At 63.2% G+C, this 12315-nt stretch overlaps 2 protein-coding genes across 8 annotated transcripts; both read right to left on the bottom strand.

Annotated features, from left to right (window-relative positions):
• Positions 1 to 2053: 2053 nt before the first annotated feature.
• On the bottom strand, positions 2054 to 9058 carry LOC141735164 (class I histocompatibility antigen, F10 alpha chain-like). 3 transcript variants are annotated; one of them, XM_074567738.1, is made up of 9 exons: positions 7512 to 9058; positions 6721 to 7462; positions 5158 to 5421; positions 4124 to 4399; positions 3774 to 4046; positions 3593 to 3691; positions 3415 to 3447; positions 3085 to 3117; positions 2054 to 2928 (listed from the first exon to the last, which is right to left on the bottom strand). In XM_074567738.1, exons 2-9 carry the CDS (start codon positions 7010 to 7012, stop codon positions 2915 to 2917), a joined length of 1284 nt encoding a protein of 427 aa, XP_074423839.1. In that variant the 5' UTR covers positions 7013 to 7462; positions 7512 to 9058; the 3' UTR covers positions 2054 to 2914. The 3 variants fall into 3 exon arrangements, with proteins under 3 accessions (XP_074423839.1, XP_074423837.1, XP_074423840.1); XM_074567736.1 differs by having other exon boundaries at positions 6721 to 7364; positions 7414 to 8881; XM_074567739.1 differs by lacking the exons at positions 6721 to 7462; positions 7512 to 9058 and adding an exon at positions 6347 to 6506.
• LOC141735191 (C-type lectin domain family 2 member D-like) lies at positions 8630 to 12049 on the bottom strand. Of its 5 annotated transcripts, none has more exons than XM_074567794.1 (6): positions 11857 to 12049; positions 10365 to 10756; positions 9918 to 10013; positions 9642 to 9826; positions 9245 to 9345; positions 8630 to 9066 (listed from the first exon to the last, which is right to left on the bottom strand). In XM_074567794.1, exons 2-6 carry the CDS (start codon positions 10654 to 10656, stop codon positions 8952 to 8954), a joined length of 789 nt encoding a protein of 262 aa, XP_074423895.1. In that variant the 5' UTR covers positions 10657 to 10756; positions 11857 to 12049; the 3' UTR covers positions 8630 to 8951. The 5 variants fall into 5 exon arrangements, with proteins under 5 accessions (XP_074423895.1, XP_074423896.1, XP_074423893.1 ...); XM_074567795.1 differs by having other exon boundaries at positions 10365 to 10621; XM_074567792.1 differs by having other exon boundaries at positions 11898 to 12049.
• Positions 12050 to 12315: the final 266 nt, after the last annotated feature.

Here is a 12315-nt window from a genome sequence, read left to right as displayed (position 1 = left end):
CCCCAACTCTCCCAGCCTGTCCTCACAGCAGAGGGGCTCCAGCTCTTGGATCATCTTTGTGGCCTCCTCTGGCCCTGCTCCAACAGCTCCGTGTCCTTCTGCTGTTGGTGCTCCAGAGTGCCGAAGGTGCACTCAATCAAACTGTCCACATCGCCAACAAAGGTCTTAAACAGCATCGGTCCCGGTACCGACCCCCGAGGAACGCCACTCGTCGCTGGTCTCCGCTTGGACATTGAGCTGTTGACCACAACTCTTCGAGTGCGACCATCCAGCCAATTTCTTCTCCCCTGAGTGGCCCATCCGTCAAATCCGCGTCTCTCCAATTTAGTGACAAGGATGTTGTGGGGGACAGTGTGAAACGCTTTGCACGAGTCCAGGTAGATGATGTCCGTTGCTCTTCCCTTAACCAGCAACGCTGTAGCCCGATTGTAGAAGGCCACCAAATCGGTCAGGCGTGACTTGCCCTTAATGAAGCCACATTGCAGTAGCCGCAGTGCCTGCTGCTGGGGTCGGAGTGGCTGCAGTGCCTGTTGGTCTGGCTTCCCTCTCTCTCCCATGGGGGTGCTGCACAATGTCAAGCGGCGTTTCATAGAATCATAGGGTTGGAAGGGACCTCTGGAGATCATCTAGTCCAACCCCCCTGCCAGAGCAGGGTCACCTAGAGCAGGTTACACAGGAACATGTCCAGGCGGGTTTTGAATGTCTCCAGAGTTGGAGACTCCCCCACCTCTCTGGGCAGCCTGTTCCAGTGCTCTGTCACCCTCAGGGTAAAGAAGTTCCTCCTCATGTTTAGGTGGAACTTCCTATGTTCAAGTTTGTGCCCATTGCCTCTTGTCCTGTCCCCGGGCACCACTGAAAAGAGCCTGGCCCCATCCTCCTGACACCCACCCTTTAAGTATTTATAAGCGTTGATAAGGTCCCCCCTCAGCCATCTTTTTTCCAGACTGAAGAGACCCAAATCCCTCAGCCTTTCCTCATAAGAGAGGTGTTCCAGTCCCCCAATCATCTTTGTAGCCCTCTGCTGCACCCTTTCCAGCAGTTCCCTGTCCCTCTTGAACCGGGGAGCCCAGAACTGGACACAGTACTCCAGGTGCGGCCTCACCAAAGCAGAGTCGTTCCTGCCTCTGCCCCCTCGCAGGAGCAGCTGCTGCTTCTCTTATTGACAGAGTCCACCTCCACTTCCACTGTGTCTCCTTGACCACAAGAGCAGGTATTTCAGTTCAGAGTCGAGCTCCTGCTTCAGCCGCAGTGACCGTCTGCGTGACCTCAAACCAGCAAACATTTGTCTCAGTGCCCATCTGCGGGGCCTCAGGGCAGGAGGGCTTCTTCTCAGCGCCTCTTTATGTAGCCTCGTATCGGGAGAGCTTCTTCTCAGCTCCCGTCTACGTGGCCTCAGAGCTCACCACGGCCACCACAGGGACAAGGATGCCCAGCCACGTCCCGAAGAAAAGGTGCCCAGTCCCCCCTCAACCCCCTCTTTTCCCTTGTTGTCGTTGAGCAGGACATGAAAGAGTTGTCAAGCGTTGGAACAGGCTGCCCAGGGAAGTGGTGGAATCGCCATCCCTGGAGGTATTTAAGAGCCGGGCAGACGCGGTGCTGAGGGACATGGTTTAGCGGTGGTTTTGGCAGCGTTAGGTGGATGGTTGGACTCGCTGACCTCGAATTCTCCTTCCAAACCAGGCGATTCTATGATTCCGTGCTACTCCCGCTAGTTTAGGTCGCCTGTCTGCTTGCGTCCCCGCTCAACCGCTGGCACAACCCCCATCTGCTCACCAGGGGGCGAGTGAGAAACGGAGAAGACCTTGAGCGCTGCCAACGCTCTTCAGCCCCAGCGCTGCGTCACCAACGGCGTCGCGGTCAGGAATCCTGAACACCGCATCGTGCTGGGCTGCGAGCGAGAAAATCAACCCAAGCCCAGCCAAAACCAGCCCAGCCCTCTGTTAGGGTTTGAGAAAACCCATAATAATTCATCGTCGTTCAGACAATTGTTCTATCACCCCATGACCCTTCCCCACCTGGAAAGAACAGGGAAAAAACCGAGGAAACCCGAGGGTTGAAATATAAGCAGATTCAATAGAAGATGACCAAATAATTAGCAATAATACTAAAGAACCAGTATTAATCCCGATATTAATATCAGAGATACAAGAATCAGCCGATTCTACCAGCAGGAAGGCGTGCGCTCACAGCAGGGGACAGCGAAGGGGGGACACGGGGAGGCTTTGGGAGGAAGGGAAGGGTCAGGGATCCGGCACCAGGACGACGAGTTCTCTGCACCACCGCCAGGGAGGGAAAGAGAGGGAACTGCACAGCAAACTTCCTAATTTATATCGAACGTGACGTTCACGGTATGAAACAACCCTGTTGGCCAGCCTGGGTCAGTGCCCGGGTCGGGCTCCTCCTCATCCTCGCACCTGGCAAAGCTCGGAAACACCGAGACCTTGAACCCCACAGAGCCTAGTGGCCTATAAAGTAAATATTTTCACGAATTCAGACACTAGAATCTTCTAAAAGCGCAGTTTTCCCCAGCATTAGAAGAGAAATTAGCCCCGTGTCGCTCAACCCAGGCCACCCTCGAGCCGAGGCTGGGAGAGCGGCACCGGGAGAGGAGGCACAGCCCGAGGGAGGGGGGGGACCAGCGTTTATTGAGCGCGCCAGGAATCGTGCACAGGCAGAAAATAATCAGTTACAACCTCAAAACAAAAACATCGCTGATAACTGCATCACACAGAATTTGAAAGAATCGGCAAATAGGAAGTGGGAAGAAGACCCGGCACCACAGCGGGGCTGGGCGGGGGCGGCGGGACAAGCTCTCTCTGCAGGCAGCCCCCGGCCTCCCCCAGCTCCTCTCTGCCTCCAGCCGCGGCCAGGGCAGGGGCCGCATCCAGCCACGCGCCGGCCCCTCGTCCAGCGCTCAGGCGGTGACCCCTGCAGGGACGGGAGGAACAGACAGTGTCACCCAGGGCCACCTCCCTCTCCCCAACCCTCCGCTCTGGGCGTCTCCGTGCCCCCCTCCCGCAGCCCGGGGTTGCTGTGGGGGGAGCACGGAGAGCTGGGGCCGCCCCGTCCGTCCCCACGCCGTACCTGTGCCCGTGCTGCCAGACCCACTGTCGGTGCCTGCGAGAGAGAAACAGCCGTGAGCTGCCAGCCCCGGGCTCGCTACGGGCACGGGGCATGTGCCAGGAGCCGGCCGGGAGCCACGGCCGCGCTGCAGCCACCGGGAGAGGAGGATGGTGCCGCGAGCACCGGGGGGGACACATGACCTCTTCCGTACGTCCCCGCTACGGGGCTGCAACGAGGGGTGGCACAGGGGGGATGGGGGTCGGGAAATGCCGGCAGCGGCCAGAAACCGGAGCCACGAGACCCCCCCGGCACTGGGCAGCGGCTGAAGCCGGACCGGCCCCCGCTACTCACTTGACGCCATGCCGTAGCCCGCCTTCTTCTTCCCTGCAGAGAGAGAGAGGCATCAGCATCCACCGCGCTTCCCCAACAGCCTCGGGGGCTCCCCAGAGCACAGGGGCTCGTGCCCACAGACCCCCCTGGCCCTGCCTTCCTCCCGCACCCCTCTGCCTCACCGGCCCCGATGCTTTACCCGACTTCTGCTTCCATACGACGAATCCACAGATGCCAGCGACGGCCAGGACGGCAACGGCCACCCCCAGCACGATGGCCCACAGGTTGGACTCCGTCTCTGGGGGAGAGCAGCGCCGTGAGCAGGGGAAGGGCAACCACCCCGGCCCACCCCTCCACGTGCCCAAGGCCACCGGGCTCACCCCACGCGTAGAGGCCGGGCTCGGGCAGGCTGGCGTGCTCCACGCGGCACCGGTACTTGTCCTGCTCCCCCGGGCGGGCCTCGATGGAGGCCCAGGTGTAGTAGGTGCCGTCGCTGTTGGGCGCGACGCTGCCCCACTCCGTCTCCTGGTCCCTCACCTCGCCGTCCTTCAGCCAGCTGACGGTGATGGGCCGCGGGTAGAAGCCGTGAGCGCGGCAGCGCAAGGTCAGGATCCCGTGGGCCTCCCTCCCCGACACTCGGACCGCGGGGGGCTCTGGGGAGGGGGTGGCGGTGAGGGACGGCACACGCACCCGCGCTGGCCGCTCCCCAGCCTCCCCGTCTCGCCCTCACCTTTCCTCTCCAGCACGGCCCACCCGTAGCTCACGTATTTCCTCAGCCACTCGATGCAGGTGTTGTTCAGGTACTGCTTCCTTCGCTCAGCGACAGTCCCGTCCTCCTCCCACCTCCTCTTGGTGATTTGTGCCGCCGCGTCCGCCGCGGTGAACGTCATCGTGTCCATGTCAAAGGCGGTGAAGTCCCTCCCGTCGTAGGCATCCTGACTATACCCCCTGGTGCTACCGTCCTCCAGGAGGTCACAGCCATACATGACCTGCACCGTGTGAACCCCTGGAACGCGACCAGGAGCCGGGGCTGAGGGGCTGCTGCAGCCCGGGGCCCGCAGTGGGGCACAGACCCCCCGGCAGCACCCCCCACCCCAGCCCTGGGTGAGCCCATCGGGCACCGGCACCAGGGCTGCCCCCCATCCTGCCCGGGGCCCACAGCACTCGGGGTGTCACCCAGAGCCGTGACGCAGACCCCCGGCACCCACGGCGTGGCTGGGCTGGCACCCAGCCCCACGGCACCCTGGGACAGCGAGGGGCTGGGATGGGTCTTGAATGCCGTGGGGGGCACAAGGAGACGGGATGGGGCTGGGGGAGCCCCTCTGGCTGTGGGATGGGGGCCCTGAGCACCGTGGGGAGGGCAAGGGGCTGGGACACTGTCGGGGGGGGGAGCCCCTCTGCTTCTGGGGGTCTCATCTGCTGTGGGGACAGTGAGGGGCTGGGACGTGGTGGCCAGGAGCCTCCCAGTTCTGGGATGGGGGCTTTGGGCACTTAGGGTTGGGGGTGGAGTGGCCAGAGGCACTTCCCCCCCCATCTCTGGGACAGGGGCTCCCAAGCCCTGTGGGGCAGGGACAGGGCAGCCGCCACCCCCTCGGGCTGGGGGACAGAGTGGCTGGGAGGAGCCCTGTGACAATGACATCGGGCAGGGAAGGGCCGGCACCAGCCGGGGCAGCAGCGTGGGGCAGGGCAGGATCGGGGCCGGGGGGGAAGACAGGAGGGGGGACTCTCCCAGCCCCACCGAGCCCCAGCCCAGCCCACACTCACCCCCGCTCTGGTTGTAGCGGCTCCGCAGTGCCTCCAGGCTGACGCGGGCAACCTGCTGAGTGCTCTGCCCGACCTGGGTCTCCCTGTCCCAGTACGCCTGGTCCAGGTTGGCCGCCATCCAGTCCGCCCTGGGCACTGCTCTACCCGTCTCGCTGTCGTAGCGTATGATGACGTTCCCGTCCACGTACCCCACAGACACGAAGTGGGGCACCCCCAGGCTGGGCTCCGACACGGCAACATGAAAGTAGCGCAGGGAGTGGGGCCCTGCGGGGACACGGGGGGTGGTGAGAGACGGTGAGGATGCCCAGGGTGTGTGTGTCCAGGGGTGGGCAGTGAGCCTGGGGAGGGGGGCGTCCCAGGGGAGCAGATCGCGGTGTGGGGGGCAGTGTCAGGGGGGATGGGACTGGTGGGGGGTGTGGGGAAGCCCGTGTGTCCAGGAGGGGGTCCCGGTTCCCAGGAAGGGGAGCCCAGGGCATCCCAGCATCAAGGACAAGGGCGTCTGGAGTGTGGGAGACCAGGAAGGTGGATGTAGGGAATGCCCAGGAATGAAGGGTATCAAGGTGTGGGGGGGTCCCAGTGCCCAGGGAATGGGGAACTGCTGCCCACCCACGAAAGGGAGTCCAGGGGCGTCCCGGTAGCCAAGGGTGGAGGGTGATGAAGAACGGGGTGTGTGGGGGGTGTCCCAGTACCCAAAGAATGGGGTCCAGGTGGGGTCCCGGTGGCCAAGGTATGGAGAGAGGTCCAGGGGGAGTCCGGGCAGCCAAGGATGGAGGGGAGGTGAAAGTTGCGGGGGGGTGGGGTCCCGGTTGCCAAGAAAAGAGCGTACAGGAGGGTCCCCGTGCTCAGGGGTGGAGGGGGATGAAGGAAAGAGGGGTCTCGGTGCCCGGGGAATGGGGATCCAGAGGGGTCTCGGTGCGCAGGGTTGGAGGGGGATCGACAGAGGGGGATCCCGGGCACCAGTGCCCGGGAAAGGGTGGTCCGGGGGGGGTTCCCTGAGCTCGGCCGGTTCTCGGTGCCCAGGGAAGGGGTGTCCAGGGGAGTCCTGGTGCCCAAGGACAGAGGGCCGGTAAGGGGGGAGGTTCGCGGTGCCCAGAAAACGGGTGTCCAGTGGGGTCCCGGGGAAGGGGGCTCAAGGGAGTCCCGGGGCCAGGGAAAGGGGCGTCCAGGGGGATCCCGAGTCCGTACTCACCCCCCGCCGCCCCGCCGAAGAGCCCCAGCAGCAGCCGCAGCCCCAGCCTCAGCGCCCGGCCGGGCCCCATCGCGCTGCTCCGCTCCGGCCCCGCGTCCGCCATCGGCTCCGCGCCGGCCCCGCGCCCGCCATCGGCTCCGCCACCCAGCGCCCGCCAATGGCAGCCCGAGCCGCCGCGGACGTCACCGGTCGCCGGGCAGATCCCGGCTCCGCATGTTGGAAGCGGAAGCGAAAGCGAAAGCGCCGGAGGCAGCGCGCGGCGGGGACAGGGGAATCCCGGGACACCCCCGCAGGACCCTCCCCCCGCAGCGTTCCACCCGTGTCCCCCCAGGCCGGGGTCACCCCGCGTCCCTCCTTCCCGGTGTCCCCCGTACCGGCCATCCTGCTCCCGCTGTCCCTCCTTCCCGGGGTCGCACATTCCGCTGCCCGGGTCCCCCGTGCCAGACACTCCCGCTCCTGGTGTCCCTCCTCGGATCCTGGAAGGATCTTCACTTCCATGAAGCGCCCGACTTTCAAGCCAAGGCCAGGGACACACGGAGCCTCCAGACCGGCCGCTTCTCCCTCTCGGTTCCCCTTGGGTCCCCTCAGCTCCCAACACGCCAACTGGGATCCCCCCGTCACTCCAGAAATCCAGATGTGTCCTGTCCCCTTGTACCCCGATGCCATCAGGGGTCAGTGTGCACCAGTGTCCACCAGGGCCTTCTATTTCCAGGGGACTGATGTCCCAGGCCATCGAATCCCTTTGTCCCTTTCCTCTGCCCAGCTGGGGACAGGACCCCTAGTCCCGATGGGAGCATTCGTTCCCTGACTCCTGTCATTGCAAACCAGAAGCCTTTTCACCCTCAGAGCAGCCCGCGTCTCCCTTGCCCAGCCTACGTTGCAAGGACGAGTCCCAGGTACCATCCCACTGCCATCCGGCACGGTCTTTCCATGGTGCTGGGCGTGAGGTTCGACCCCACATGGACGTACCTCCACTGGCTCAGGATGAGGAGGAGGAGACGACCCCACGTGGACATACCTCCAGTGGCCCAGGATGAGGAGGGGGAGATGACCCCACGTGGACGTACCTCCAGTGGCTCAGGATGAGGAGGAGGAGACGACCCCACGTGGACGTACCTCCAGTGGCCCAGGATGAGGAGGGGGAGATGACCCCACATGGACGTACCTCCAGTGGCTCAGGATGAGGAGGACATGTGTCCTCAGCCCAGCTCCAGCGCCTGGGGAATGGCTGGCCAACAACTGGAGCAGCAATCTTCCTGGATGGTCCCTTTTGAGCTGCTGCTTTTCCCCACAATTCTTCTACGTGGGCCTCCAGGGCCGAGGTAGGGGCACCATCCCACTTCCCCGTGTCCCCGCCATGGTCACGCAGACAGACCCCGACCAGGTGGCAGGCGGGGTGCGCCCACGGTCCCCGTTGCGTTGAGCGGGGCCCTGGTAGCTGAGCTGCCGGCCTGCAGGCGCAAGGAGGGGGATTCTCCTCCTTCTCCTCGGACTTGGGGAACAGTCTGTCCACAGCTCAGACAAAGACCCATCGTTGGCTGCAGTTTGGAACGTGCGTCCTCCAAAAACCCCACACCGCCCAGGAAAGCTCGCGATTCCTTTTTGCTCATGGGTGGAGACAGCTGCTGTTTCCTTGGTCACATCCCTTGGGATCTGACGGTGTCCATCTTGCCCTTTGACTCCTAAAGACTGGATCTCCTGTGCAGGGCCCTTGATCTTACTTTGGTTTATGGCAAAACCGGCTCTCAGAAGGATTCAGACTATTTTATTCCCTTTCTCAAAAACTTCCTCTGCATCGCCCCATACAATGATGTCGTCAATGCACTGTAGGTGTTCCGGAGCCTCACCCTGTTCCAGGGCAGCCTGGAGCAGCCCATGGCAATGGTGGGGCTGTTTCCACCCCCGGGGCAGCCGATTCCAGGTGTACTGGACACCTCTCCAGGTGAAAGCAAGTGCTCATGGTCAAGGCTGGAGCAGCTGGGGCCAATACAGGTGGGGGCAGAGGCATGGCCTGTGCCCATGGGGGGGTGGCTTGGGGAGGGGTTTGTGCCTGTGCCAGCTGTGAGTTGGCCCGTGGGACATGAGCGGCAGCAGCACACGTCACACAATACCCACTCCTGCGCCAACGTTTAACACAAAACCACCCCTGCCACATATTCAGGGGAACCGGCGACAAAATCACCATCTTTTGAAAGTAAGATTCCTTTTCTAAAGAGCCCGAAAGGTTTCCATGCCCTGGCTCTTTGGCATAAGCCTTAATGGGCAAAATAAACATCTCCCAGGTGAACTCGAAAGTGTAATTAGTAGTAGAATCCATCACATCCAACCTCTCATTAGGCCCAGCTTGGGCCAGGTTGGCCAATGACAAGACAGCAGATGCTCTCTCCCACCTCTCGCTCCAAGGAGAGAAAGAGCAGAGATAAAGAGAGTTGTGAGCTTAGAAACAACAAGTTCGGGGTTGTAATCCTACTTTTCACTCTGGTTCTTCCACACAGGACCCTGAACTCCACCATCTCATGGTCACTGCAGCCAGGGCTACCCACAACTGACATCTCCAACCAGTCCTTCTTTCCTTGTCAGCATGAGGTCCAGGAGAGCACCCCTGTCACATCAGCGCTTGGGGCTTGCTGCAGATGTACGGCCGCGACTGGGAGCAGCCTGCACTCGCGACAGCCCCGTCGTACAAATACGCACACTCTCCTTGGCCCTGCACCACAAACCTGCAACAAGCAGCACAGGCAGCGCTGGCACCGTGGGGGTCGCGGTCGTCCCCTCAAGCACCAGGGGGGGACAAGGGCCACCTGCGAAGGACAGCCCCAGCAGACACGTCCCACCAGGGCCCTGCCCGTCCCACCGCAGGACGGTCTCCCCACGGCCCCGGCTCCCAACGGGACTCACGTCTGGTTGAAGCTGCTGCCATCCACCCACTGCAGGCGCTCGCCCCGTCTCCGCAGCCCAAGCCAGTAATCCATGTTGCCCTTGAGGCGCCAGAGGAACTCCTGGGCACGACACAGAGAGAAGCCAACAGTCAGGAGATGCTGCCAGCCCCACGCCAGTCCCTCTCCCAGACCCACACTGGTCCCTGCCAGCCTCGCACGGCTACCACTGGCCCTGGGATGGCAGCAGCTCCCACCCCACGCCCGCTCCAACAAGCTCCAGAGCTGCTGCAGGAGCTCACCAGCCCGGCCAGCGCTCTCGCTCCTGCTCTGACACAGCTCGGCTCCAACCCCGGGCTCTGCACCCAACCCAGGAACACCCCCAAACCCCCACGCAGCCACAACAGCCCCTCACTCACCATCTCCCCCTCCCTCCGGGGCATGGCCAGCGAGGCCCCATGCGAGGAGCACTGCTCCTGGCTCCACTCCCAGCTCCCCTCGTCCCTCAACAGGTAGTAGCAGACATTGCGGTACCCGACCCAGTCATCAGGACAGGCCAGCACCAGAGCCGCAGGCACAGCTGGATCCCCTCCACATCTTCCTGCTGGAGAGGGAAGGGCAGAGGATTGGGCTCCGCAGGGACCAGGGGACACAGCTCCGCAGGGCAGGGAAGGAGGCAGCCGCTCCTCCCTTACCTGAGCGTACAGCAACAGCCACGGCCAGAGCCAGCACCAGAGCCACCAGCACAGCCAGCACCACGACCCACACTGGATGGAGCGTGTACGGCTCACCTGGAAGAGAAGAAAGCCACTCGAGGTGAGGACGGTGCTGTCCCCCTCCCAGCCCCACCACCCCCAGCACAACCTGCCCAGGGAACACAGGAGGGACCCCCCAGACCCCTCTACCCCACACACACTCAGCTGCAGCTTCTCAACCCCCTCCCTGGGCACAGCAACTGCCATCGGGCCATTCCCAGCTGGCAGCAAGGGACAGTCACACAGGGCAGGGACAAGGCTGTCAACCTGCAGATGCCCTTTCCAGACAGCTGGAAGAAGCATCACACTTGCCAGCCCATTATTTGTGCAGTGACGCTGCCACAGGGACATTGACAACAGGTGAGTGACAGGTGGCCCCTCACTCACCCAGAACTCCTCTGTACGTCATATTGCGGGTATCGCCAGGCACCTCTGGGTGGGGGGACACTCCTGCATCCTGGGGACTCAGGGGCTTCTCCTTGTTCCCATCGTTACAGCAGCATCCATTCTTCTCCCCCGGGCCCCAGGGAAACTGGGATGTGAAAGCTCCTCGCTTAGAACAAGCAGTATCTTGCACCCAAGGCATCACAACTGCTGGCAAAACCTGTTTCAAGCCAGGCCTGGATTCAGTTCTTCCACCACAGCTGTTATCGTCATATTGGGAGATTCCAGAGAACATGATGACAGGGTGGCACGTCAGGGTGTTTAATTGTTTGATTTAAGAGATCAGCAGAGTCCTGTCCCTGCTCCCCACGGGACACTGCAGCCAGCGCCAGCGTCTGGGGGAGACACATGCAGCCTCAGTGAGCCCAGGGACCAGCCCTTGGCTCCCAGCACCCTCCCCACCACCCTGCACGCACCCTTCCCAGACAGGGCACAAAGCACTCGCCAGCTGGGTACATCCCCAGTGGGGGCACAGGTATGGGATTTTCAGAGGGGCATCAGGGGGGAATCGGGTCCCCCCAACACCTCTGCTGAGCCCTCCTCTGCTCACCGCAGCAGCTGGACACCACCACCCACAGCCCCAGCACCCCAGGCTGGGGCAGGGACGAGACCTTCAGCCTTTGGGGATGGAAACTCCGTGATCCTGGGGACTGTGGGATGAAAGGGGCCTCAGCAAAGCCCCTTGTGGGTGCTTCAGAGAAAAATTCAAGTCAGGGCAAGGGACGGAGTGAGGCAGATTGGGGAGGAAAACACACATCCTTGTAGCTTATATTTCCTCCACACACACACATTTATCTGACAGAGCCTTGCGTGTGTGGCCAAGGTGGGGTCAAGACAGCATCAAAAATCCACTGCAGCCCCCACCCACATTCAAACACCACGGGCTGGAACAGAGAGTTTGCAAAGCAGGCTCAGCTGGCCCAAGGCCACGGGTCTGCGGGCTTCGGCAAAGCAGCTCCGGCCCCGCCACTGTGTGCAGCCCAGCGCCTTTAAGAGCTTGTGAAACCCATTATTTCCGTTGGGTTACAACAACAAGCCGGCTCCCTGCCAGGAAAGGCGAAGCAGCTCCTCCCCGAAACCACACGGGGAAAGGAAATTCCAGCGCCCACAGAGACGGCGACTGTGCAGGGCGGGCCTGGAGCCCAAAGCCCCGGCGGCACCAGGCCCTCCCAGGAACCCAGCGCGGCCCCGGGGAGCCCCGCCGACGGAGCCAGCGGGGGAGCCCCAGCTCAGCCGGCGGAGCGCCGGGCAGCAGCGGGGCCCTGCGGGGGGAGCGGCTCCTCGACCGGGCTCCCTCCCCCGCAGCCCCGCACCGAGCGGACGGCACCCAGGGGCTCCGCGCTCCGACACCCACCACCGCCGCTCGGCCCCCGCTGACTGAGGGACGACTGGTTGGCCGGAGCGCTGGGCGGGGCCGTGCCAGGAGTATAATTACCGTGTCCCGCAGCGGGTTATTTGCGGAGCACCTGTTTCTACCTTTTATGGTAGGGAGTGTGTTCCCAGTCCGTCCGTCCTGCACCCGAGTTGCTCTGCCCTTCCGTGGGCGGGGAGGGGCGGGGCGGGTGCCGCCAGCTCCGGCTGCCCTTCTCCCAGCAGCCCCCGCGACCCCACCGCCGCTCAGACTCTCCGGCGCGAACTGACTGAGGGACGGCATTTATACCCCCGGCACGGCCCGCCCACCGCTCCGACCAATCAGCACGCAAGGACCAGGAGTGGCGGCAGGGGCAGCCAATCGAAGCGCCGCCTTGAGCTCCCCTCAGGAGCTGCCCCTCGCCTCACGGTCCGCCCCGGCCCAGGCGGCGCTGGGCGGTTTCCGAGCCGCCCATGGGAACGGGGACGTTCTCAGCACGGAGATATTAACCCCGACCTCTCGCGTGTTTCCGCCATCCCTCCT

The sequence above is a fragment of the Larus michahellis genome, chromosome 29 (genome assembly GCF_964199755.1).
Source record: "Larus michahellis chromosome 29, bLarMic1.1, whole genome shotgun sequence".
Taxonomy (NCBI): Eukaryota; Metazoa; Chordata; class Aves; order Charadriiformes; family Laridae; genus Larus; species Larus michahellis.
This window is presented reverse-complemented; position numbering and strand designations above follow the sequence as displayed.